General features: G+C 41.5%; 2 protein-coding genes across 7 annotated transcripts in view; one reads left to right on the forward strand and one right to left on the reverse strand.

Annotated features, from left to right (window-relative positions):
• Nucleotides 1-5,137, reverse strand: part of CNEP1R1 (CTD nuclear envelope phosphatase 1 regulatory subunit 1) — a 9,171-nt gene extending 4,034 nt beyond the window's left edge. Inside the window, exons 1-3 of the mRNA XM_024209215.2 lie at nt 5,020-5,137; nt 2,559-2,630; nt 428-501 (exon numbers count right to left, since the gene is read on the reverse strand). Coding sequence (XP_024064983.1) covers nt 428-501; nt 2,559-2,630; nt 5,020-5,044 — 171 coding nt within the window. The 5' untranslated portion in view covers nt 5,045-5,137. The remainder of the gene's footprint in view (nt 1-427; nt 502-2,558; nt 2,631-5,019) is intronic.
• Nucleotides 5,138-10,405: 5,268 nt separating this feature from the next.
• Nucleotides 10,406-26,518, forward strand: part of LOC112113047 (nuclear receptor coactivator 5-like) — a 33,002-nt gene continuing 16,889 nt past the window's right edge. For 2 of the 6 annotated variants that reach the window (XM_024209206.2, XM_024209211.2), the window contains exons 1-6: nt 10,406-10,427; nt 14,700-14,766; nt 19,041-19,073; nt 22,355-22,435; nt 23,256-23,338; nt 24,131-24,343. In XM_024209206.2, the coding sequence (XP_024064974.1) occupies nt 14,708-14,766; nt 19,041-19,073; nt 22,355-22,435; nt 23,256-23,338; nt 24,131-24,343 (469 nt within the window). In that variant the 5' untranslated portion in view covers nt 10,406-10,427; nt 14,700-14,707. Of the gene's footprint in view, nt 10,428-10,566; nt 11,066-13,882; nt 13,901-14,699; nt 14,767-19,040; nt 19,074-22,354; nt 22,436-23,255; nt 23,339-24,130; nt 24,344-26,518 lie in introns of those variants that run through there. The other 4 variants (XM_024209207.3, XM_024209208.1, XM_024209210.2 and 1 more) reach the window with 4 other exon arrangements.

The following is a 26,518-nucleotide window of genomic DNA, read 5'->3' on the forward strand; positions in this document are numbered from 1 at the left end:
AACCTCACTTCTTCACTTGCATCTGAAGAAGTGAGGTTCTTACCCACGAAAGCTTATGCTCCCAATACTTCTGTTAGTCTTAAAGGTGCCACAGGACCCTCTAGTTGAAGGTGGCCTCAGCAAACTATGCACTATAGATAGAACAAAATTATTCTTCTGGGGAAAGCACTCCTATTCAGCACAGCTGTAGAATGCCTCAAATATTCTTAGTTCCCCCTACAAATCAAAGTGTGATTCCTGTGATGTAAATAATCCACTGAATTTGCTCTTAGTCACTAATGTCTTGAGTCAGTCAGGAAAATAACCCTGCTATTAGCTTTTCACTCTTCAAGGGAGTCCACAACTCCTCACTACATACACTTGGTTTTTATTATCTAGATTACAAACATTGAGACATTTAATATTTCAACATTAGAGTATAACTTACCTTCTGTGTCTCAGGATCTATTAACCAGTTCCAAGCACCAGTTGCTGTGCAGACTGATACCACTATAAGAATCACTGATAAAAAATAAGAGTCATAAGCAACACATCTGGTTCATATTCATTAGAAAGTATTTAATTTCTCATGAAAAGCTTTGAAAGAGATTACATTCTATTTTATTTCCCCTCTTCATTCTTGATTATTAAGAATGTCCAAAGAAGAGCAAGATTTATTTGAAGATGTCTACCTGCATATCATGTTTGTTTCTCATCTGGACTCCCACCTTTCTATTTATGCAGTCAAAGTGGAAGGAGGTAAAAAAATGTTTTACCATTTAAAACAATGCAACCCTTCGAAGATTCTATCGGCCTCCTAGAGAGGACAAAAAGGTAGTACCAGATAGTGTTTTGATAAGTAAAGACATGCTGTAGTTTGGGGGGTGGACAGTATGAGAAGTTTCTACTAGAGACACGGATTTAGAAACATTAGTCAGAAAATTGAGGGAAAGTAGTACAGAATAACTTTCTTGAGCAATATGCTAAAAACCCACACAGTATTCTGCATGTAACTTCCAAGAGCCAATAACACTAAGGTGGCAGTCCTGCAAGCTGCTTTGCAAGGAGGCAGGCAGCCTTGCCAACTCTTTCAATTTCATTGCAAGTGTAGCAATATCAGGTATTTTTCTTAAAGCTCCAGCTCTGGGAGGCAAGTGATTATTTGAGAATCTCAGCTTTTATTAAAAAAGTTTTATTTCTAGCCCTCCACTCATAGTTGTGGATAAAAGCCAGAAAGATGTGAACAGTGCACATTCTAAAGGTTCAAACCTCATTGCTTGTAAAGCAGATTCGTGATGTCTTGATTTTGGGTGCTGATAATACTGATAAAATAAAAATGGACCATTTAGGGGCTGGAATTGACACATTCGAAGGAGAATGAAAGAAGTTTATATGCCATATAAAATGAAAGTTATTACTCCAATTTCACACAGAAAGATAGTAAAGATCTACCTATATCAATACTAGTTTCCCAGGAATAAAGTAGTTATTATGCAGATAACAGAATTATGAAGTCACTAGATGCCACATCCAATTTTTATTTAAAACTTCTTCATGAGTGCGCTTTAAGTCAGTAAAACTTTAGCCTGCATTTAGATATATTTGAACAAGTTTGGAAGAGATTGCCAACAATTGGAAAGTGAACACACTCATTAAAAAAATAAACTATAGAACCAGTAAACTTAATACATTGATTTTGCGGGGAAACCTTGGAAAATATACTAAGGAATAGGAGAAAGCCATCGAAACAAATTGTTTTAAGTTATCATGGTGAAAAATAGCCCAATTTGTAAACCAAACCCCTATATACAGCCACAAAATACATACACGACTGAAAAAAGGTAGTGCAGACTTAGACTATGCCTACACTAGAGAGCTTACAGTGGCAGAGCTGTACCTATGCAGCTGCGCTCCTATAAGATCTCTCATGTAGCCACTCTATGCTGACGGAAGAGAGTCCTCCTGTTAACATAATTAAACCACCTCCAAAGAGAAGCGGCAGCTATGTTGGTGGGAGCTCTCCTGCTGACATAGCACATGCATACTACCACTTAAGCCAGTGACACTTATGTCACTCACCGGAGGGGGCACTCCTGAGCAACATACGTTTTGCTGATGTAAGTGGTAGTGTAGACATGACCTTCATCACAAAGCCTCAATATGCCTCGAACTTGTCCTGAAGAATTCCTTTTAAAAAGACTAATTCAGTCCTGGCCCTCTTTGCTGAGGCTGCCTATAAGATCATCATTATACTGATTATACTTCTAGCTTTGTTGTTCTTGGCAATATCTACTTTTGAATAGCAATTGTGCAAATGCTATAAGCATTTTGTGCACATGGTATAGATGCAATAACATAAATCCATTATTTTACTTTTGCTGTTTTTTGGTAAATTTGTGTATGTGTGGTATCTTCACATATTTAAAAGATTTTTAGGCTCACATACAAAGTACGTACAATAAGATTTTTAATGCATAGATTTGTTTTTGTAAACACAATCCATAGGAATATACATGGGTAAATGCCAACTGAAGTATTAAAGAGTCAATCCAACTTCTCCTTTAAAATATTAAGCTTACTTCTCCAACGTCCTGTAGCTGGTTGCAAACATGCAATATATTCAGTAAGTCTTCTTTCAAAAGCCTTGAGATCTGAGGAAAAGACAGACAGAGATCTAATAAGTCTTGGTCTATTACTTGAACTTTAATAGTTAATGCCTCAGATTCTGTTCTGTTACTTATGCCCTGTGCAGCTCAGACTCATAACTTGCAGAGGAAAGCTGTAATGGATTGATGATGTAATTATCAAAAATCACTTGCATCTCAGATTAAGCAATAGTTATTGGAAAGATGCTTAGCACTACATCTCAGCACATTAGCTTTAGAATTTACCACCACTTCTTGGTTAAGCCCCTCACTAAAAAGTAATATATTAAGTGACAGGCATTTCCATATAGAGAAATATATACTGAAGAGATTAGAATACCTTGACATGGTATCTCTTTGTAAGTCTAATTGCAAGCCATTAATATTAATAGATTAAAATACTCTAAAACAAGGTATATTTTGAAATGTAAAATGTGTCAGGAAAACTTTGTTATACTCTATGGTCTGTGCTAATGATAGGTAGAGTTTGGTATTTTGTTTGTGATTGGAATACTATCACCATAACTCACTACAAAAATTCTTACCTCAGTTGGCATCATGTGAGATTTTTACAGTCCTTTCAGTTTCAATAATTTATTTTTTTTACATGCCACTCATCTTGGACAATGAAAATACAGTCAAATTATTTAAGTTTTAGCCAACTTTAGAATCTGACTCATGAAATAGACCGTTTGGCTTTGCAACATTACAAGGGAACTATTTAACATGAAGAGAAGCCTACTTTATAAATATTTTCAGATTAAAAAAAAAAAGTCAGCTATTCATTTTAACGTCTGTGAAGATTTCCTTTTCAACCAGAGAAGTTTTGGGCCTAAAACTGTCCCACTAATTTATCATTTGAAGTTTGATTTTTTTATTAATAAAGGTATATACTTTAAAGGCAAACTGGCTTCAAGTAACAACTACTGTTCTTTGAAAGAATTTCATGTTATATTAGAATGTCACGTTCTAATAAAGGTAACAATGCAAAAACTACAACAAAAATACCTTCATTAAAATGTATGCCTGTTACTGAAGTGTGTACTTACTAAGATATATGCAGAGATTATTTCAATGTTTATCAACTGGAAAAAAATATAACTACCAGTACTTTGTTAACCGATAGAAAACATTTGTAAATTAAATATGATTTTCAGTGTTTTAAATAAAGTGTATATAAAAAAATAAAGGCTTGAACTACATTTTATAAGTCTTGGAAGCCCAAATTGTTAAGGACCTCTTTCAAAAAAAGGATGGGTTTGGTGTTTTAAACATTTGTGTTTACCAGTTCTAACCAAAGAGATAATTCTGATATTTACAGTGTTACAATAAGCGTTGACAGTCACTTCAGTATTCCTATAATTTCTAATATTTCTGCTAATGTATCTACATCTTGTTTGTTCTATATATGACATTTACTAATCTAATCTTGAAGTACTGGTGCCTTATTAAAATATTCTCCTGTATTGATTTTTTTGCAGAAAGAAAGCAGTTTTAAGTTCCTTTTTAATATCCTTTACTACAAATCTGCACCAAAACCTAAAACAAGGATCTGTTTTAGCAAATAAGAATGTGAAGCTCAGTGAGCTGTATTTTTCCTGAAGAAAAGAATTCCTTGGTTAGATTAATACATCTCAATGTATTTGAGATATAGAATTTGCAATTAAAGAATTACAGCTGTGTTGACTATATAGCTTACATTAAAAAAGAAAAGGAATTAGTGAATACTGGAGATCTTTTAGTCTGTCCCCGGTGGAGAAAGCCGATGCACGCACTCTCGTTCAAATAACTTGGCTCAGTTAAAAGGTAGAACTTTGCCCTTTTACAACCGAATCCACTTTCTATATCGTTATACCAAGCGCCGCTTGCAGAGCAGCAACATGCCCCTCCTCCATCAATAAGCGAGCAAACAAAACACTAAACCACCCCCCGGACTGCTCGACTCACGGCTCCTCGCCTTTGAACCATCCCCCCAGTGCGTGAGGCTGGGGGCGCCAGGGCCCTTGTCCTGGGGCAGGTTTGCACAGCGCACCTCTGCCCCTACAGAAAACCGTGACTCCCAGGTGAGGGGCGCCCCTCACTCCCGTTCCACGCCCCTCACACCCTTCGCTGGCTCCCGCTGTCACTGGGCCACACCGCGGAGAACGTCCCTCCCCACTCTGGGACTAAGGGGGGGGGGTGGCCTCGCAGCCCCCCAGCTGCTATTGGCCAGCTCCGCGCTCCCGGGCAGCGCCCTTTGACGCCTCCAGCTGACGGGGCCGGGGTCAGAGCTCCCGGGTCGTGGGGCAGAGGCAGGAGACCGCTCTGGGGCGCGGGACCCGCACAGATAGACTCCCCCCGCGGCCTGCCCCCGGGAAAGGGTCACTGGGCCCGGCGGGGCGGGGACCCCAGTTACCTTCTGCCTGCTCCAGCGAATTCATGGCGGGTGGGGGAGGGCGGTCAGAACGCACGGCCGCCCCCTCCTCAGCGCCTCGAACCCGGTCGCATCGCAGCCCAGAGAGCCGGCTCCTAGTCCCACCCTCCGCCCCTTCCGCAGTCCCCCGCCCCCCACAACAACGCCGCACTCCATTGGGCATCCCTTCCACACCGCACCCCTCCCTAGCAAACCCCATCCCCATTGGCTGGGAAGGGAAGGGGCGTGGCTGCAGGAGAAAAGATTCCGGCAAAGGGCCGAGGCGGGAGAGCTCGGCTCGTGGCGGTGCTGTAACGTTCGACAAGGGCGGCGCGCTATAGAGCTGCGAGCGGGAGCCCGGCCGAGCAAACTGTGCGGCTGCTGCTTTTCTTTTGTATGTGTCACAGCCCCGAGGGCATCGGTCTGCACGTGCAAAACTAGAGCGAGGAGGAGAGGCCTGATCCAAAGGCCATTTGGAATCAACGAAAAGACTCCTTGGTCTCTTCCACTTATAGCCCTAGGGACAGTTCTGCAATTCTTTCAGACTGTTCCCCTAAAAATGTGTGCAGGGTAATTTTCCATTTCAATAAATGTATCTCCTTGATGTTAAGTACTCTCAATTCCTGCCTTGGGTTGTGTAGGTGTCAGGGGGGCAAAGAAATATTAAACCAAATAATATTTATTATATGTAAATCAAAAAATTGAATCTGTATAAACAATGCTCGGATGTGGAATATAAAAGGCCAGCAAAAATACTGCTTGGTTTGGAGGTTGCAGTTGAAAATAAATGTGAGAAATTCTCCCATAGTTCTTTGTTAGAGTATTTTATTACTCTCTTTTCTGTCAGTGGGGACATACACTGGGCCCAATCCTGCAATTTGGTCCACACGACAAGTCACAGTCACTAAAACTGGGGGTTAGACTAGACAATCCTTGTGGTCCCTTCTAACCCTATTATTCTGTGAATACCTGTTATATTGGCACACTTGACTGTTTGTATGTTTAATAGGTTCCACTTTAAAAATGTAGTCCAAAAAGCGATATGACTTATTTTGGTAGCTTCATTATACCATCAAACCTCATTCTTGTTTTAGTGTTGCAAGTAGGTTTGATCAGTCACGAGGATTAATGAGTTGATGTCAGCCTCCAATATATGTAGTAAAAATAACAAAGTTGAAATGCCCCCTTTGAGTAATGCCAAAACTCCACAGTGAGAGCCTAGTTTTCAGGATCATTAGAAATTATGTTTAGTTTACAAAGAAGACACTTTCAAACACACAGCAGGGATCAGAGCAATTTACATGTGTCTGTATAACCATGTAAAGTAGTGGCCCGTGCAATGACTAGGGAATACAAAACAAAAACCAAACTCCCTGTGTTGTTTATGAATGGATTTGATTTTTTCAAAGCCAACAAGGTGTAAATTCACACAGATGTATTCCTTTTCTGTCTCCATCTGCTTGTGAAAGATATTAATCATTGTCAGGACAAGCAAAGTGTCTGGACCACATCTACCATTCCAAAGAAACATGCTACTACGGACCCAAAAAGCCAACCTCATGGTTTTGACCGGCCAGGCAGACTTTGGACCACATTGAACTGCATCCAAATAAACCATGGAAGATGAAGCTACTTGACCCACAAGTGGAAAATCAAAGACTCCCTTTCATGCAATTGTGAGGAGAACATCCATCCCATCCAATCATAATGCACTGCCCCAAATGTGGATTCAAAGGTGAATTGGATGATACCACAGAGGAGGCCTTGAAATGGTTTATGGATGTACAACTGCATCTATAGCAGGGGTAGGCAACCTATGGCACGCGTGCCGAAGGCGGCACGTGAGCTGATTTTCAGTGGCACTCACACTGCCTGGGTCCTGGGCACCGGTCTGGGGGGCTCTGCATTTTAATTTAATTTTAAATGAAGCTTCTTAAACATTTTAAAAACCTTATTTACTTTACATACAACAATAGTTTAGTTATATATTATAGACTTATAGAAAAAGACCTTCTAAAAACGTTAAAATGTATTACTGGCACGCGAAACCTTAAATTTGAATAAATGAAGACTCGGCACACCACTTCTGAAAGGTTGCCGACCCCTGATCTATAGAATGATGCCCTGCAGATGCTGCCATATACTTGAGAGAGCAGACAAGCATCTGAAGAGTGGAGAAATTATAAAAATGCTTGGCTGCTACCTCTACACTATCATGAAAGATGCCTGAGTTTAATCTGGATTACTTGTGTTGCTCTTTAAATGTTACACTCAGAAAATAGCTTGTTGATTTCTGCTTAGAAAAGACAGTGGCCAACAGCAATGTTTACAGTTTATATTTTCCTAGGTTCTGGGAGTCTCTCTTGAACTATTAGAGTTCAGCTCTCATGGCCTCCTCTAACGTTATTAAAATTGTTGCTGCTCCTACAAAGATGTTGGTGCTTGGCATCCGAAGAAGTGGGCTGTAGCCCACGAAAGCTTATGCTCAAATAAATTTGTTAGTCTCTAAGGTGCCACAAGTACTCCTGTTCTTTTTAAGGTTTTCTAGTTAGTGGCACATTTTCCTTGGACCAGTTCAGAAGGTGACATCTCTAAACCATGCCACATACATCTAAAATAGCATTACATGCTTTGTCTTTAGTTCCTTAATAATGGGGTTGGAGTGGTGTTCTGTATCAGTCAAAGGGAGAAAGTTGGGTACTTAGAAGGTAAAGGGGAGCCCCTACAGATGCAGATTCTTCATAAGGAGAAATGAGTGCTTAGCCCATCCTGACTATGCCCTAAGAGTAGATTATGGGGCTGGAAGGTAGAAGAGAAGACTGCTTTGCACTGTCCTTAATTTTCTGATAGTGAGAAAGGCGGAGAGATGGATGCTGTTGTTGGAGAGTCCTGTGAGACATACAAATGTCAAATATGTCATGAATATATTGTTGATAACTATAGGTTGGTTCTCCTTAAATCAGAAAAGAAATACTCTTTCCTTATCAAAGACAACTAAGGCTAAAAAATGTTTGTTTACTCCTCCTCTGTTTGCCCAGAATAGAAGACCAACAATACACTTCTTAAACTTGTGAGACACATTGTCTAAGGTCTACACAGGGAAATTGACTGGAAATTTCTGACATTTCTTTCTCTATATATGATTAATTATCTTGTTCCTTCACTACTGTATAATGTCTCTTGTTCTGTTGTAAGCCCTGAAGGATGTGAAATGAAAGTCATGATATATAATCAAGGAATGTATGGACTATGTCCACTAAATGTAGAGGAACTGTAAAGGATTTTTTTTTCTAAATGATTGTCGGATTCTAGAAATGATATAAATTGTGTGGAATGAGAATGAAAAAGAATATTGAAAGATATAAGCACCTACTCTGTGTATGCATTTAAAATATTGAAATAAATTACTTAAAGGGGACATTCCAATTTATAGTTTGGTTAATTCAGAAATACAGTAATTGAAATGAATAAAACATAAAAAGCCTCCGAAAAGAAAAGGATAAAAGACATTTGTTATACACCATTGCCATCTACTGGTTATCAAGGTAAGTAGCACAGAAACTGAGGGAGCAGAAAAGTGAGAGCCTGACAAATGTTCAGTACAAAATAAGTGACTTGCTCTCCTCCAGTTAAAACTGAAACAGTGGAAACTCAATGTGGAACTTCAGAGTTTGCTGAACCCATCAAAGAAGCTGCAGAACCCTGTAGTGCTATTGGATGCTTATACCAGCCAATAGCCTTTCCATTCTCTTAAGGTTACCTTGCTGTGTCTGCAGTCTTTCTGTTGACATCCCAAGGAACTATATTTTGGGATTTTAACAATGTAATGCTGTATATATATATATATACATTACATATATGTTTCTTCTTGTAAATCCAAGTAAATTGGCCTAAGAGAACCTGAAAGAAAACTTCTAAACTATTTCTTTTGATGCTTTAAACTAGTCCACTTCAAACCAAACACTAGAAATAACAAGGACACCATTCATAAGAGTGCCTTAAGACCAGCTATATTTTTACTCCTTGGCAAATTACTTGAAGTATGATAAATGTATTATTAGAAATATTAAAGAATCAATAACTGATTATTTTAAGTAAATGTCATAAGAAAACTTGGTGATTTGTATTGTTCTATGGTATAACTGCTTGTGCTTGACCTCAATGCCATCTATGTCCATTGCCTTCAAGATAGTGTGTGGTAGGCTAATATACAAACTTAATCTATTAAACTGTTGATTATATACCAAAGTGGTTCTTGGTCAATTAATACAATATATTGATTGGTTAAGAGTAACTAAAGTCCAGATCCTCAGAGGTACTTAGGCTCCTAACTTCCATTGTAATCAGGACACTTACCCAGATCCTCAAAGGTATTTAGGCTCCTAACTTCCATTAAAATCAATGGAAGTTAGGAGCCTAAATACCTTGGAAGTTAGGAGCCTAAATACCTTTGAGGATCTGGATAAGTGTCCTGATTTGAAAAGTACTGTTCCAGGTAAATGTTGACCTGAAAATAATCTAGCACTAACATTAGTAATCTAACACTCTGGATTCAGTAGTGAGCAATTATCCAGTTAAATTCCATTAAAATATTGGCTATAATGTTTATCAAATTAGCAAATGTAGTTTGTAAAATGTCAATTTTAGAAAACTGGCATCACAACAAATTCATAAATGTGATCCCTATTCACATATATGATCATCCCACATAGAAACCAGGACATCACAGAGGGAATGGGAAGAGATGCGAGGGGAGGTCCCTCACAATAACCAGGACCATAAAGAGATGGGCGGGGGGAGATAGGTAACTGAGGGGTATCCCATGGCACCCACGGGCTCTACAGAGTGGAAGGGAGAGATGAGCTACCTTGAACCCAACAGGGTGAGGAGAGGTGCTGGCAGGGGTTCCCATGGTAGTCAGGGTCCCACAGAGTGAGGGAAGGGATGGGTGCTGAGAGGTGTCCCTATGGTGAGTGGGGTCCCACAGAGGGAGAGGAGGGATGGGTGCTGGGGCGGGGGGTTCCCATGGTGACCAGGGCACCACAAGGGGAGGGGAGAGATGGGTGCTGGGAGGTGTCCCTATGGTAAGTGGGGTCCCGCAGAGGAAGGGGAGGGATGGGTGCTGGGGGGGTTCCCATGGTGACCAGGGCCCCACCGGGGGCGGGGAGAGATGGTTGCCCCAATGGTTCTCTCTCTGGGGCACAGTTCCCCGGCACCACCAAAAGGGGTCACTGTGGCGGGAGGCTGCAGCCGCTGCTGGCCCCGATGCTCCCTCTTCTCCTGGCAGCGAGGGGGAAGGGGAGGTGCTTCCATTTCACCCCAGGCAGCCTCCGGCAAACCGGCCGCCGTTGCTTTGTGCGCGAGAAGCGGAGGCGGTGGCCGCTGCTGCTGCTGCGGGGAGTCCCCGAGCCGTGAGTGCGGGGCTCCCAGGGCCTGCCGGGCCGCGGCCGAGAGGGGGGCAGGTCTGCTGGGTGGCGGGCGCAGGCGCAGGGGCTGTCCGCCCTCCCCTGGTGTCCCCGTCCGAGCCTGGGAGCCCAGCCCCGGCGCAGAGGAGAGGGGAGGGTGGCGTCCACTGTGCGCCCTACGGCAGCGGGTTAAATGTCTCTGGGTCCCGCCCGAGCTCGGGATGCTGCGGGGAGCCCTGAAGAGCTGGCGGGTGTGAAGCCTTCGGCCTCTAATTAACGTTGTTTGTGCAGAGCATCCTCTATCCCCAGGCCCTTTCCGCCCCCGACACGCAGCCATCTCGGGGATGGAGGGAGCCGGCTGGCGCTAACGGGCTTGGGCTCTTGCCGGCCCATTAGCGAGCATCGAAGGAGGGCCTCTATTCAGTTAGTTATCGCTCTTTGACTCTATATTTCCAACCATTTGTTAAGCCAGGTAGAGATGCATCAATTTGTTTCTCTCCTTTTATATTGCACCATTCTGAGATCCATTGAACTTGGCACCTCTGTGGGTATTAAGCTTCCTCAATTGAGCTAACATGATGGAAAAATACACCTTTTTGCCTGTCAAGATGAGGCCTTGGTGTCTAGAATGCTGCTCTAATCAGGTCACACTGTTTTCATAAGCTATATTTTGAGAATACATCCAAGTGTGCATGTATCCAGACCATTTTGCGCACTCTGTTACTTCTGAAATTATGCTGCAAAGAAACCAGTACTTAGGGTGACCATGCGTCCCGTTTTGGCTGGGACAGTCCCTTTTTTAAGCCCTGATCAATTGGCAAGAGCAAACAGGACAAATGACCACTTTTGTCAAAAAAGTGGGGTCAGGCGGAACATGCGATGCCAGCCCCGGGCGATGCAGCGATGCCAGCACTGCGTGGGGGTTCAGGCCAGCCCCACACAGTGTCCCGCTTTCCCTTGGGGAAATATGGTCACCCTACCAGTACTGGACTTCAAATTCATATTGATAAAATGTACAAGTGCTTATATATGAATGCTGGAAGTCTAAATACTAAGATGGGTAAACTAGAGTGCCTGTCGTAAACGAGTAGGTTGGTATAATGAGCATCATGAAAATTTGGTGAAATGAGGATAGTCAATGGGACATGGTAATACAAGGCCTCAAATATATAGGAATAACACAGTAGGTCATGCTGTTTGGAGAATTGCACTAAAAGAAAGCATAGAGTCAAAATAAAAATCTTAAATTAATCAAATTGTACTGTAGGAGCTCTGTGGATAGAAATTCTATGCTTGAACAGTAAGAGTTTAGTAGAAGGAATATATTACAAACTCCCTGACTAGGATGGTGACAATGATTATGAAATGCTTAGGGAGATTAGAGAAGCTCCAAAGGCAGAAAATGCAATAATAATGGGAGATTTCAACTATCCTCATATTGACTAGGTATGTCACTAGAAGCAGGGACAGCATGAATGAATGCAGCTTGTCTTGGAACCCACGTAGGAAGAGGCAATTTTTGATTTAGCACAGGATCTGGTCCAACTGGCAAATATAGCTGAACCGCTCAGTAATAGCGGCCATAATGTAATTAAATTTAACATCCTTGTAGGGTGGGAAATTGCCAGAGAAACCCACCACAGTAGCATTTAACTTAAAAAAGGGGGCTAATACAAAAATGAGAACTCTAGTTAAACGGAAATTAAAAGGAACAGTCACAAAGGTGAAATGCCTGCAAACAACATGCAGACTATTTAAAAACACCGTGATAGAGGCTCAAGCTAAATATTTTTGTTCCCCCCCCCCCAAAAAACAACCCCAAAACAAAACAGTAAGAGGACCAAAAAATGCCACCGTGGCTAAACAGCAGAGTAAACAAGGTCGTTAGAGGCAAAAAGGCATCTTTTAAAAATTGGAAGTAAAAATCTTACTGAGAAAAATAGGAACATAAACTCTGGCAAATCAAATGTAAAAGTATGATTAGGCAGTCCAAGAAAGTTTTTGTATTCTTGGCTAGTTGCTCTAAAAAAATTGCAGTTAGAATTTGAAAAGTATTTCAGAAGCAGGAAGCCTGCCAAAAAGTCAGAGGGACCACTGGATGATAAAGGTGCTACAGCAGGGGTGGGGAACCTTTTTTCTATCGGGGCCGCTAGCCCACAGAAAAAATCGGTTGCGGGCAACCCACAGCCCCATAGGGGGCGGTAGGGCTCGGGGCTTCCCCCCGCAGTGGGTCAAGCCGGCTCTTGTGGCTTCAGCCCCGTGGGGGGGCCTGGAGGCTTGGGGCTTCCCCTAGGCTCCAGGCTGGGGCCAGAAATGAGGAGTTCAGGGTGCGGGAGGGGGCTCCAGTCTGGGGCAGGGAGTTGGGGGGCAGGCTCCAGCTGGGGGTGCGAGCTCTTGGGTGGGGCTAGGGATGAGGGGTTTGGGTTGCAGGAGGGGACTCCAGGCTGGGGCCAAGGGGTTTGGAGTGTGGGAGCGGGCTCCAGGCAGGGTGTTGGGGTGTTGGAGGAGGTTTGGGGTGCAGGCTCTGGGAGGGAGTTTTGGTGCAGGAGGTGGCTCAGGACTGGGGCAAGGGGTTAGGGTGGGGATGTGGGGTCTAGGAGGGAGTTAGGGTGTGGGAGGGAGTTCTGAACTGGGGTTGGAGTGCAGGTGGGGGTGCAGGGAGGGAGTTAGGGTACAGGAGGGGGTTCTGACCTGGGGCAGGGGGTTGGGGTGAGGGTGCAGGGAGGGGGGTTCCAATCTGGGACAGGGGATTCGGGGTGTGGGCTTCGGCCAGGCAGTGCTTACCAGGGCTTTGGAGCGGAGCCGGAGCACAGCTCCAAAGACCCGGCGCTTACCTCAGGTGGCTCCTGGTCGGTGGTGCAGCGTGGCTAAAGCAGGCTCCCTGCCTACCAGGGCCCCTAGGCGGGGGAGCCAGGCAGCTCTGTGTGATGCATGCCCCCCGCGTCCGCAAGCACTGCCCCTGCAGCTTCCGCTGGCCGCGGTTCCTGGCCAATGGGAGCTGCAGAGCTGGCGCTGGGGGCAGGGGTAGTGCGCGGAGGTTCCCTGATCGCCCCAGCTCCTAGGGGCCGTAGAGACATGCCTGTCGCTTCCGAGAGCTGCGCAGAGCCGACCGGACTTCTGGCAATCCAGTGAGCGGAGACTTGCTGCGGGCCAGATGAAATGAAACAATGGGCTGGATCTGGCCGTAGGTTCCCCACCCCTGTGCTACAGGAGCACTCAGGGAACACAAGGCATTTGCAGAGAAGCTAAATGAATTCTTTGCATCAGTCTTCGCTGCAGAGGATGTGAGGGAGATTCCCACACGTAAGCCATTGTTTTTAGGTGACCTATTTTAGGAATTGTCCAAGTTTGAAGTGTCAGTAGAGAAGGTTTTTGAATATATTGATAAATTAAACAGTAAAGAGTCACCAGGACCAGATGGTATTCACCCAAGAGTTTTGAAGGAACTCAGACATGAAACTGCAGAACTTCTAACTGTGGTATGTAACCTATCGCTTAAATCAGCCTCTGTATCAGATGACTAGAGCATAGCTAACATAATACTGGATTTTTAAAAGAGGCTCCAGAGGGGATCCTGGCAATTACGGGTCATGAAGCCTAACTTCAATACCAGGCAAATTGGTTGAGGTTATAGTAAAGAATAAAATTCAAACAGCTAAATGAACACAATATGTTAGGGAAGAGTCAACACCACTTTTGTAAAGGGAAACCATGCTCCTCAATCTATTAGAATTTTTTGAGCATGTCAGCAAGTATTTGGATAAGAGTGATCCAGTGGATATAGTGTTCTTGGACTTTCAGAAAACCTTTGACAGGATCCCTCGCCAAATGCCCTTAAGCAAAGTAAGCAGTCATAGGGTAAGAGGAAGGGCTTCTCATGGATCAGTAACTGGTTAAAAGACAGGAAACAAAGAGTAGGAATAAATGGTCAGTTTTTGCAGCAGAGATGTAAATAGCAGGGTCCCCCAAGGATTTGTATTGGGACGAGTACTGTTCAGCATATTCATAAATGATCTGGAAAAGGAGTGAACAGGGAGCTGGCAACATTTACAGATGATAAAAAAAATTACTCATGATAGTTAAGGTTACCGCAAAAACATACAAAGAGATCTCACTCAACTAGAGATGATCCACAAGCTTGATTATGAAATACAATATTTTTAACAAGTTGTAAGCTGTCAGTTGTTTAAAAAAATTGCAATGTACTATTGCTGTTTTAAGACTGTTTTCTCACTTCACTTGTGAAGAGAATAAATGCAATATATTTTGTTTTCCTAGGAATTAAAATGTCATCTTGGGTTAAGGTTACCAGGGGTCAAGTTCAGAAACCTATTGTGGATAAAAGGTAAAGTAAAATAAATATAAACACTTGAACAATTGTTTCTACAGATACTTATGAAAACACTAACACTTATTTTCATATACGAGTCTGAGAATTGTGGTCATTTCACTGTCATTGTTTTAAAATTCAGTCACTTTAAAGAGTTGAATGTCTTTAACAAAACAAACATGCATATATAAAGAATATATAAAAAGGAAAATAGAAACAGTCACATCCAATTCTACTTACTATAATTCTATGAAATACATAATTGTATTCTTTAAGGCCCCAGTCCTGGGAAGACTTCATCATATTAACTTGATGCAGTGAGTTGTTCCATTGACTACAGTGGGACTACTTAGTGTGTGAAGTTAATCACATGCTTAAAATTGGAGCCTATGTTTAGCATGAAACAGTGATATTCTACTTCTATAATCTAGAAAACAAATTAGCTAAGCATTTAAAATATCAACATATGAACATTTGGTATCTGCTGGAAATTGTTATTTATCGTGTGCATTTTATGTTATGAAACAATAGATTGAAAGGAATTTTGTAGTCAGTATGAGATCTACAATTTGTAAAATTTTCTGAAATGAATATTGTATATACTGTTGTTAGTGTCATTTGTGTAACTTATAGAGGAATAAGGAAGTACTCTATCCAGTTGTTGGTAGTACTGTACTGTTTGAACACACTCTGAGTACACCTTTCAGATGTCTGTGCGAATCGGTGTTCAAAAACATTCCTAAAATATTGTGCTTGGACAACACATTTTCAATCAGTCAGTTACATTTTCAATTCTAACTCCTATGGGGTGAAATTACTCCTATGCAGAGGACTAGCACAAAGTCTATGCACCACTTCAACCCCAGTTGATGTCCAAAAGCAGTCTTTACGTCCTATGAGAACTTAAGTGGTGTGCAGACCTTGTGCTGGTCCTCTGTACAGGGGTGAATTTCACCCTTAAGCCCCGATCTTGCAATTTATAACATATGGATGGACTGTTGTGCCCACAAAGAGCCATGTTGATTTCAGTAGGGCTCCATGAGGGTGCAGTAGTTTGCCTACATGCTGTAAATTGCAGAATCAAGACTTTGAACATTTTTCATATATATCAATGAGGACTAGTACATGACAAATAGGTTGTTTTTCAAATTTCATATCTCTTTGTTTTTGAAGGAGGGGGAGAAAATCATTGTGTAAAAAGGGTTTCTTTTTGTGCTTGCATAACAAAAAACAAAAAGCAATCTTGCACTGAAATTAAGCGTGAGAAATCTCATCCACAATGATAAATTTGACATTCTAGTGCTCTAGTGGAAGATCAGTTTGTGACTCAAAGAATTTCATACACTTCTTGCTGTAATTGTTGTTAAACATTTCAAAGGAATGGGCATAATAATTCAGAGCTAAATGGATGAACTGTGAAAGTAGAGAGCAGGGTTCGGTTGTGGAGCCTAGTCTCCAAGGATTGGGAAGCAATAATTCACAGTTTTCTTACAGAGGAACTACTGTGGCTAATTATCAGCCAGTGTGCTGAAAGGTTTTGGCCTTCCACCTATTTTCAGTGTGGATATTTGCTCAAGAAAAGGTTAAGGGGTTGGGTAAGGCCTAGAGTTCCCTCGTTTGCTCAAGTGGTATTATGGCGGAGGTTAAGGTGTCCAATAAAGGACCAAAATGAAACTAGATTACAACTTGTCTACATTAAAAGTATATTAAAATAGATAAGACGGACTATCTTTACAAAATATCTTTTTTGAACAAACTTACTCAAGGTAACACAGACATCAAAGCATTATCATATCAAGGGTAGAGATTGAAAAAATCATGTGCCTGCTCACCAGTGGGAAGCCTTCTCTGCATGCAGAGGCCTAACCAGCACTTCTTTGAAGAATTCAAACTTTCATATAAAAAACCCAGACTGTTTCTAGCCACTTCTGTTGTGAAGATGACCTACTGAACATAAGCCAATGTGGTGGTGGTGGTGGTTTCCTGAGTCTGCAGTGCCTCATAGCTGTGCCCACTAGCAGTGTAAAATTAATAAGACTAATCACTCCTATTTGTGTGGGCAACCCTGTAGACAGCAATGAAATAGTTGAGAGTATCAGTTTTGGTCTGCTGGCATCTGGCAAAATCTCATCAGCATAAATCAATGCTAGAATTTTTAATGCCCCCCCACCCCCACCAATAAATAAATAAATAAATAAATCTGTGGTGTGGGAGAAGACTAGAGTACCGGAAGCTTTTTCTGTGTTTTCCTTGCAGTATCCAGAGAGCGTCTTTTCCTTTCCAGTAGCTAGAAGTTGGTGAAGCTTCACATTTATCAGATATCAAGTAGCCAGATGCTGATATGAAAGCTGGAGCCCAATGCATGAATTCTAGCACTTCCATTACCTATGGCAGGAGGTTGTACTTTACAACACGTGATTCTTCTTGGAGCTCACTGATGTGGAGGCTTTCTACTTATCTTTTGTATCTATCATTGGCTAGTAGGTTTACTCCTCTAGCTAGTAGATATTTAGTAACTTTGTCAATTTTCTGACCTTTGGGATACTAAAAGTCTTGACCTACACCAAGAAGCAATTTTTAGATTAATGAGAATTGACCCAGGAAGCACTAAGTCAAAACCTATTTCTTTATCTTCAGACCTCATGTAGAACTTCCAAGATTATTTAAAAATGCTGCTTTTTTTTTTTTTTTTTTTTAAACTCAAGCAGTTAAATAGAACCTGACACCGTCAGTTGAATTTAAGTAGCTTTTACATTCTCCTGTCCAATGACATTCATTTGAGAATAGTCAAAATAAATGAAGTAAGACCAAACAGCTGTCCTCATTATACTACCATTGTAGCTTGAAGAATCTGTTTCTTCTAAGTAATACATCTGTCAGTGTAATCCTAGATGTAGCTTTCTGCTGTCGTGCGTGAAGCCTTATAACTAACAGCTTAAATAGAAAGGCTTAGAGTACATTTTGATTTCTCAGTAATTAAATGCACAGAATATCTGAAACTCAGAGTGTGAAGACCCCTGCATGTTCAGCACAGAATTAGATCTGAAGTGTCTTTTCTTTATGGTACAGAGAGGAAAAAAATCTCTCTCTCGATTGGTACAGGATCTTTTGGCATCCATTTCTAGATCTCATAGTGGTACTTTGAGCATAATCCAAGAGCATCTGGTAGCAGTGTCTATAGGAGATAATTAGGACAGCTCACTTGTTTCTTACTTTCCTCCTGTGCTGGTCGTCTTGTTATTTCTCTGTACAGTCCACTCTCCTATTGCACCATGTCACTTTAAAGTTCTAGTGTTAAAATTTCAAGCTATTGTAGAAGGTGTTTGAGACTAGATCTTCAGCCAGTCCCACTTTTGCATAAGACCATTTATTTATTATTGTAGCTACTTCATCCAGAAGTTCTGGAGGATTAAGATTATTATCCTAATTTTTGTTCAGTTACACAAGGGTAATTTCTTACTCAATTTCTAATTCTTTTCTGAATGGCTTTCTAAATTTCATGTTTAGCAAGCAATTACCTTTATTTCTTTCCAAACTTTCATTTCCCTAAATAAAATTAATATACAGATCCAAGAACGTCTTTTGGTAAGGAGATCAGAATTTAGGATTTCTTATTTTGGCCAACAATTATTCTTGCCAGGTGAACAAAATCATGTATTTCAAAACCCTTTGAAGTTTGTCATGGAAAGGCCAGCTTTACCAACAAGCTGCATCTGGAAAAAGGGAAATCTTTTGTTGGACAGTAGCAGAGCAGCCAACTGGATCATTTTTGGGGTATGTTGTATAAATACATATAAAATATTCCTCTGTACACATCTCTTGATAGAATATTAGAAATGGCAAATTTAGGAGCAATCTAATGCCCTGCTATATGGCTCATAACTGCTGCATAGCTCATGGCATGAGGGATAAAATATAGATTACTAGTGTTAGTAGCTGAATTTCATTTAATCAGTATCGCTAACTCTCCTTTCTTTGCTTTTTCTCTTTCTACAATTGAGGTGAGTAAGGTTTGCATATGCCTCTGGATACTTGGGGCCTACAAGAGAGAGCTTCAAGGAACACACCTACTCCAAAAAATCAGATTCCTTTACAACACAACACAATTTCCATTTTTTCTTTAGCTTATTCGCTCCTTAAAACATTTTATGATAATCTGAAAGTGTGGTGCATAAGGTCTGTGCTGCTGAAGAAACTCAGCACATTTTACTAATCTTGATTTAACTGCTGTTTTTTTACGGTTTGTCGTCAATATAACTTAATCCAAGCTCTTTTCATTTTGGGTCCAGGCATAGACCCGGATGGATTCCACGCCTTCTGGAGTAAGTAATATGCAACAGATTTATTGAGTTTTTAAGTAGATTATAAAAAGGTGGACTTTTTCTTCATCCAGTTTTGTGTGTAAAAACGCTATTGTGCATTCTATTTGTAAGCGTACACTTGTTTTCCCTTCTAGATGTCTTCATAAGTTAGACTTGTATCAAAGTAAACAAAACTCCTTTAGTAAATGTTAGAGGGGACAATCTTACAGTTTTTGTTCACTTTTCCTTAATATTCCTTTAGTACTAGATGAATGAGTTCTTGATCAGTCTTCAGGTCTTCACAATGTGCATATTATTTTCCCCAGTTTCTTCTATTCTTACCATTTTCTTTTCCTAAGTAGTGCCTCCTTAGCCTCCTATCTCCCTCTTCATTTCCTTCCCACATTTTCATATTCTGTTTTATATTACCAACACAGTGATTTAAGACTTTTGTCTGTTTCTCCCAATTATGAGATAAACATTGATACTTCCCAGAATGACTATTTTTGAAGAAATCCTGCAATGTGAACTAACACTACAGTTGCATTCTTTTACTGGCTTTCTCAAAAGTTTTCTGATAATGGATGAAAACTTATAGAAGTTACTAGGTTTGTGTTTGTGGGAACAATATTTTATTTAGAATTATCCACCTTAGATTCCTGGCTATATCAGATTATTCCATCAAAATAATTAAGACTCCTGGAGAATCCAAATTCTTACTAACTAGGTTGAGAAACTAAGTTTTTAAAACTAAACTTCTGATCTTTTGGATATGGAAGTGTCCTCTTCTATTCTTTGCAGAAGAATTTTTGGACTACTATTGGGACCACCACTTTTGTCCATCCAGTCATCCTTTCATCCTTGTCTCTTTCTTGCTATCTCAGCAGCAGCCATGCAATAGCACAGCCCAAAAGTGCTGATACTGGTAGAGCTGGCTGCAAGTGCAACAAGATAATGTTGCAGAATCCTGGTCCATTTCAAATGGCTGACATCTCCCAAGATGTTAGCACTTCTGTACTTGAGGAATGTGGTAATCTGTATTACCTGCTGCTGGGACCATTTATCTTGTGGTAGATTGGACCTACCTTATCAAGGTGCCTGGCATGCAACTAAGCATTAGTCACATCCAGTTTATATATAGTTAGTTCCTGAATAGTTTTTTGACATGCTAGGATTTCCAAAGCAGTTTTCTAATTATCATAAATAGCTCTCAGTTCCATTTTTCAGGTGATAAAATATTTGTAACTTTGACAACATAGTTAAAATATGAATAACTTAAGTCAACTACAGTGTTTATTTCAAGTGAAGCTGGCTCTCTACTGGTGTTGCAAGATTCCTGATCTCTTGACAAGAGATTTTGTCTTAACTTTACCTTTTCTCCTATTGCTTGGTTGGCATCCAAATATCATGCTGCTTTTCTTTGTGGCTACTGATTTTGTTTTTGTACATCATCCTAGTCAGCCTGTGTTCCCATTCAAAGCAACTTACTTTTGACTTGTTCATGTTGAGCCATCTGCTTATTCCTTTTATCCTATGGACTTCATATTGGCACTACCCTCATGAAACAAAATTGTACCAAGCCTATGTGATCCTTATCAAATCCCCAGGCACTAGGTCTATTAGTGACTTAAGTTTCTCATACTAGCCTTCCCCTATTCACCTCAGAGTAAGAAGGTTTTCCCAAATAACTGTTGTGATCCTTTCTGTGTCCAGTCCTTTCTCTATGTCAAATCCTATCTTGCTCTTCTTTCTGATGAAGTAGAACTGAAATATTATAGACAATAGAGATCAAGTTCTGTTAGGGCTTTTAGTCAATCCTCTTGCCAGTGCAGAAAAACTTCATTCTCTTAACTGTAATACATAAACTAATTATGTAATACATAAACTAAACTCGTTTTCTGTCCTTAATTTGTATGCAAATTTAGGGTGTCTCTTCATCAAGACAATTAAAACAGTATGTTTGTGTAAATATACACATTAGATTGTCTCCCTGTTCCCCCACCCTTTTTGTGTTGCTTGTCTTAGAGTGTAAGCTCTTTGGGGCAGGAACCTTGTCTAACAGTTTGTACAACACGCAGCACTCTTGAACCCTAATCTTCATTGGGGCCTCTGGCTACCACCATAATCTAAATATTAAGAATAAGAAAGTGAAGCACTCGCCTGTGACCTTTTGTGTGAAAATATATTTGGCTTTGTTAGCATAGGCATCTCTTGCAGAACAAAATGAACCAGTGTATAGGATTGGATTTTTATAACAAATTAAATGCTTAAAATTATAGGTAAACTGAAGTTTACTACCATTCAAAAGCCTTGCTTAAATTACATTTATATACTTAGTTTTTACCACATCTTGTTATGGGCAACAAATCAGTTAAGTCTTTACTGCAAGATCCAAAATCAGTTGTGTTAGCATGTGCTTCAGACTCTACACTCACTAGCAACTATGGGTTCAGGGGAAAACGTTAGATCATCCAGAACTACAGATAGAGGTGGTGTAAGCAGAATGTAAATAACACTTGCCCTAAAATGTCTCATCCGTGATTGCAAAACTTCATGACAGCTGGTATAACATCAACATTTCATTAAAAGGAAGAATAAAACATCAGCAGAAGCTGGCTGTAAACAAAATGTAGCTGCCTTGTTTTATGTTATAAGGCATTTTTTCTAAGACTGTGTCTACTCTTCAAGCTAGGGATGTGATTTCCCCTGCTCCTACACACACGATAGCTCTTGTTGAGATAGCGCAAGTATGAATAATAGTGCAGCTGCGTTAGCACTGATAGCGGCCATGGAAGTATGGATGAGCTGGTTTCAGGCGAGTACATACTCGGCACGGCTCAGCCTTGCCTCTATGGCCACTACCAGTGTTACTGTGGATGCACTGCTATTTATACTTGAGCTATCTTGATGAGAGCTAGTGTAAGTATGTGTGAGGAGCAGAGGAATCGCACCCCTAGCTTGCTGTGTAGACCTAGCTCAATGCAGGCAAAACCTTACAAGGAAATATGAAAGTGTCACTGGCTTACAGATGCCCAAGATTTGTGAAGGAAAGTTTTTGGGAATGTTTTGTCTTCCTTTGACTGAAAGGAAGATATGTTTTGCTTCACCATAATACTGCAGCCCTGGAATTAAGCAGATTCTTTTATAATAGCATTTGTTTTAAAACCAAAACAAACAGGAATTTGGAAAGTCCATTAAGAACTTTAGAGTACCAGTATGTAAAACTTAAGCTTTTTAATTGTAGCCATGCAAAAGCTCTTTTGATCGAACATACCTAATCTCATATTTCTTGTCTCTCTTAGCATAAATCCTTATAGACCATACCAGAAAAGTCCTTATTCTCCCCAAGATGGTTATTCAAAGGACTTTGAAGATCTGAATAGGTAAGACACAGTTTTCAATAGGATAACTATGTAAATGATTTAAAGGCTTTATGAACAACCCATTTGTCTGTAGGAAAATACTTCTGTCTATAAACAAGCTCACTTTTGTAATGCCTATGTTTTGTCACTGATATTTACATGACAAGAATTTGTATATCTGTTAAAACTTCCTAAATAGTTGTTGAGTTTTTTGTTTTTTAAACACCTAGTTTGTTCGTGGTATCTAATGTATAGCACCTGGGCACCCTACAGTTGTTTTAAAATAGAGTTAAAATAAGACTATTTCTATATGATGGTCAGACCCCAGTAGTAAAACTTACCAAGGTTGCACCCTGAAAACACCAAACTTTGAATCTTCAGAGGGGTGAATTTTGGAGGAGAGAGCTGTCTGTTGAAGATGCCCTGCCACTGATCTTAGAGTTCAGTCTCTGGAGCAGAGAGCAGAAATGCCTCCACCAGTCTTGACTGAACTATAGCAATTGGTTCCAAGAACTTTCAGGGCTTTATAGATCATTGTACAATGATTTTTTTTTTTTTTATTATTTTTTATTTTTTAAATGTACTTTAGTTTTAGTGAAGCTACTTGGGCAGTCAAATGCTTTTTAATGGAAAATTAGCTTAGTCTTTAAGTATGGAAAGACTAACACTTCTCACCTCTCCATGGCTTAAAGTCATCTATTCTGAAATTCAATATTGATAACTTGTACACTACTACTGTTTTAAAACCTTTATCTTCCTAGTTTGTGAGGATATCTGTATGAATTGGGCTGCTATAATGTTTTGAATATATTTTTTCCCCAAAATAATATTTCCTCCTTAGTTTTGAAGAACTATTTGGACAACAGTATGACTATTCAACAGGAAATGAAGATTACTATGAGAGATATCAGTATTCCCAAAAAGGTAAGCATTTATAACTAATTGATATTCCTTTTTGTTAGAATATACCCCCTGCAGCCTTTGTATGGGTCTGCAGGAGAAAGAGGAACTCGGTGGTTTGGTCACAGAGTGCCTGGCCTTTAAGGGAACTTGGGGCCCAACCTCACATTTGACTGATCAGCTAGGGATCAGGTTATTGTAAAAGCCAGCAGGTGACTTGGTAGCAGGCCCGGAGCAGGGAGGCTCTGGTAAGAAATTCCTGGCTCATGTGGGAGAGCTACAAGAAGCAAGTTGGCGCCTTTGGCACACCCTGGAGCTGGATGACTCTGGCAAATGGCTGGGAAAAAATTAATCACGTGGGGAATCAGTAGGCCTCTTCAAAAGACCTTGCACTGAGAGGAAGAGACAGTTGAAGTATTGTGTTAGTTTATGTGGGAAAAATAAAGCTGAAGCCTGAGAAAAGGGCCCAAATCACACTCTAGTTATGGTGTCAATCTTTCCTGGCTGGGAAGACAGGCCAGCAGTCTACAGGCTTCTTTAAGGGTCTCCCACTCCCTGTGGGAACTCAGCTTCCTCTTGGGTTTGGAAGGGATGATTGGGTTTATCCTGGACGATTGTCTGGTCTGAGCAGCACATTAGAAGCCCAGGGACTCTTATGCATCCAAGCCCTTTCCCCCTGGCTGGGACATCATTACACACTCAAAGCAATGGCTTAGATGCTGGCAGGGAAGTAGTCCAGCAGAATGGGAGCATGGGGTGCCTCCTGGTGTGAGAGAGTCCCGAGATACATCAAGTTGACGGCGGTGGTCCCGGCAGGTCCCAGTCTGCATGAGACCCCAGGGATACCCGGAAGACAAGAGACAGAAGTGGCAGCCCAGCAGCCAGGTTCTTCCAGGCGACAGGATCCGGAGCATGAATCCTCAGCAGTGGAAGTTGGCCCAACCGCCCCTTGCTCCCGAGAGAAGTGGAGAACAGCAAGGGCTGCAAGTGTGGTCCCCCCGGCAGGGGTATCTCCTTTGCCGGTAGTGGGTGAGTTTGGGCTCTGGGGAGTGCAGAGGGCATATACTTTGGAAGATGCACCCAGACAGGTGGGGGGCGGAACAGTACGGTACGGTGTGGAGGGCCATGCCCCTTCCTTTATGGACAGAATCAGAGAACTAGACAGGCAGCAGATTTTTCCACAGGGACAATGGAGGGAGCCTCTGAGCTGGAGGATACCCCTGGAGCTCCTCTTGGGGAGACTGGGTGGGTTTCCACAGAGGGTTCCATCCCATTTGCCCTGGGTTCCCCAGGCAGTCTGGGGTACAGGCTGCAGGTGGAATTACTATTCCAGCCAGGTGGCCAGACTTAAACACCGTTGTGGATTCTCTGGTCCTCAAATTACAGAAGTTTGTTCTTCTTATCCCCTAACTTCTGTTGGGGAATCTAGCATGGGAACCACTGCATGCCCAACATGGACTCCAGTTTGGGGTAATGGCAGCAGCCAAATCGATTCTGGTCTCATCAGCAGGGTAAGAGCTACCAATCAAGGAGGGGTAGGAATGCAGGTGGTGAATCTCACTTAGGCTTGCAATGTAGGGATAGGGGCCAAGGCCATAGAGATGGGTACATCACAGGGTGGTGTGGAGCAGGTGATGTGGTGGGTTCCCCTGCAGCTGTCAGCTTTTTGTCTTCCAGGTGAAAATAAGACAGGCTTGTACAGGAATGCCATCTCCAGTTGGGGGTGCACCTTCTTAAAGCCACTTAAAAAAACCCACAGAAATATTCTCATTGTACAGGGAAGCAATGATGGAAGGTAGAGTGCAGAGGAATAAGAGGGACACTGAGAATGCGAGATATCAAAGGGTGGCTTGAACCTGGGAAAACTGACAACCTGCCTTTTTGATATATGCTGGGGTGATGTCTGGCAAATATCTAGAGAAGGTCAGCCTTTTACAAATATATGTACATATTCTATTGGGCCTGCAATACATTTGGGGGTATAGCATGGGCCCATTAAGACGAGGAATTTAAGTTGCAGGCTGCATGCTACATTTCCACAAATGAGGTGTGACAGGGCTGATAATGGCCTCTGGTTAGAGCAGATGATCCTGACTTGGTCAGTGCCATTCATACATACCAACAGCAGTTTATTGTTTCCACAGCAGGCTAACCAGAGATCTGATTCTTGCAGTAAAGTATGCTGGGACTTCAGTGAAGGTGGATGTTTTTGGAACTTCTGCAGATAAAAAATCACATGCGAGAAGTGTTTCGGTGTTCACCGGGCACTCATTTGCCACAGCATTTGTGGAAATTTCCAGACCAGTAGAAGGAGGGATCAGTCAGATTCTCCCTCTATCCCCACACACAGGACCAAGTAGCAGGAATGGAGGAAGGAGCTTTATCTCCAGCTCAAGGTGCTTTGGGTGTTTCCCTGGGATTACCCTAACAAGATAGATGGGGCATATTTTTGGGCGGAGTTTATAGTAGGATTTGGGATACCATATGAAGGAGTTGGAATTCACACATCTCAAGATTTGACATCGTTAGAGGGTTTGAGAGACCTAATAAGGGGCAAGATTTAACAAACTGTTTCTAAGTGAATTACAGGGCTATTAATGCACTTACCTATGACTGACCTGCAAGTTTCTCCTTTGGGTTTGGTCCCCAAAAAGGCACCAAGGAGTATTGGAAGCTCCATGTATGATGCAATAGACCGGGAATTATGTTCAGTATGTTACTCTTCTTTTGGTACCATTGTGAACCTGGTGAGGACTTGCAGCCCCAGGGCAATTTTAGTGAAATGTAACATTAGGTTGGCTTTTTGACTGCTACCAGTAAACCCCCTCAGATTTCAGACCTGTAGGGTTTTATTTGGTAGGTCGGCTTTTATTTTGACAAGACCATAGCAGTGGGATGCTCAATATCGGGCTCAGCCCAAAGCTGGAGGTCAGTGGTATGGGAATTGGGTTTACAGCAAATAGCAAACTACCTGGATGCCTTCTTGTTTATGGCCAGGGCAGATTCTAAAGTGTACCAGCTTGTTGATCTCCTGTTAGCAGTAATCACAGGCACTGGCTATCAGAAGAAAAAGGGGATCAAGTTAGATATAGAGACTGGCATCCCTAGACTTTCTGTGCATAAACTTGCAGAATTATTGGGATTAAGAAGGACAGAGCAGCCAAGTAGATTATGCTGCATGAACTGCAAGCTGTTGTTTGCCTT

The sequence above is a fragment of the Terrapene carolina genome, unplaced genomic scaffold (assembly GCF_002925995.2).
Source record: "Terrapene carolina triunguis isolate 2854851 unplaced genomic scaffold, T_m_triunguis-2.0 Scaffold130, whole genome shotgun sequence".
In the NCBI taxonomy this organism is placed as follows: domain Eukaryota; kingdom Metazoa; phylum Chordata; order Testudines; family Emydidae; genus Terrapene; species Terrapene triunguis.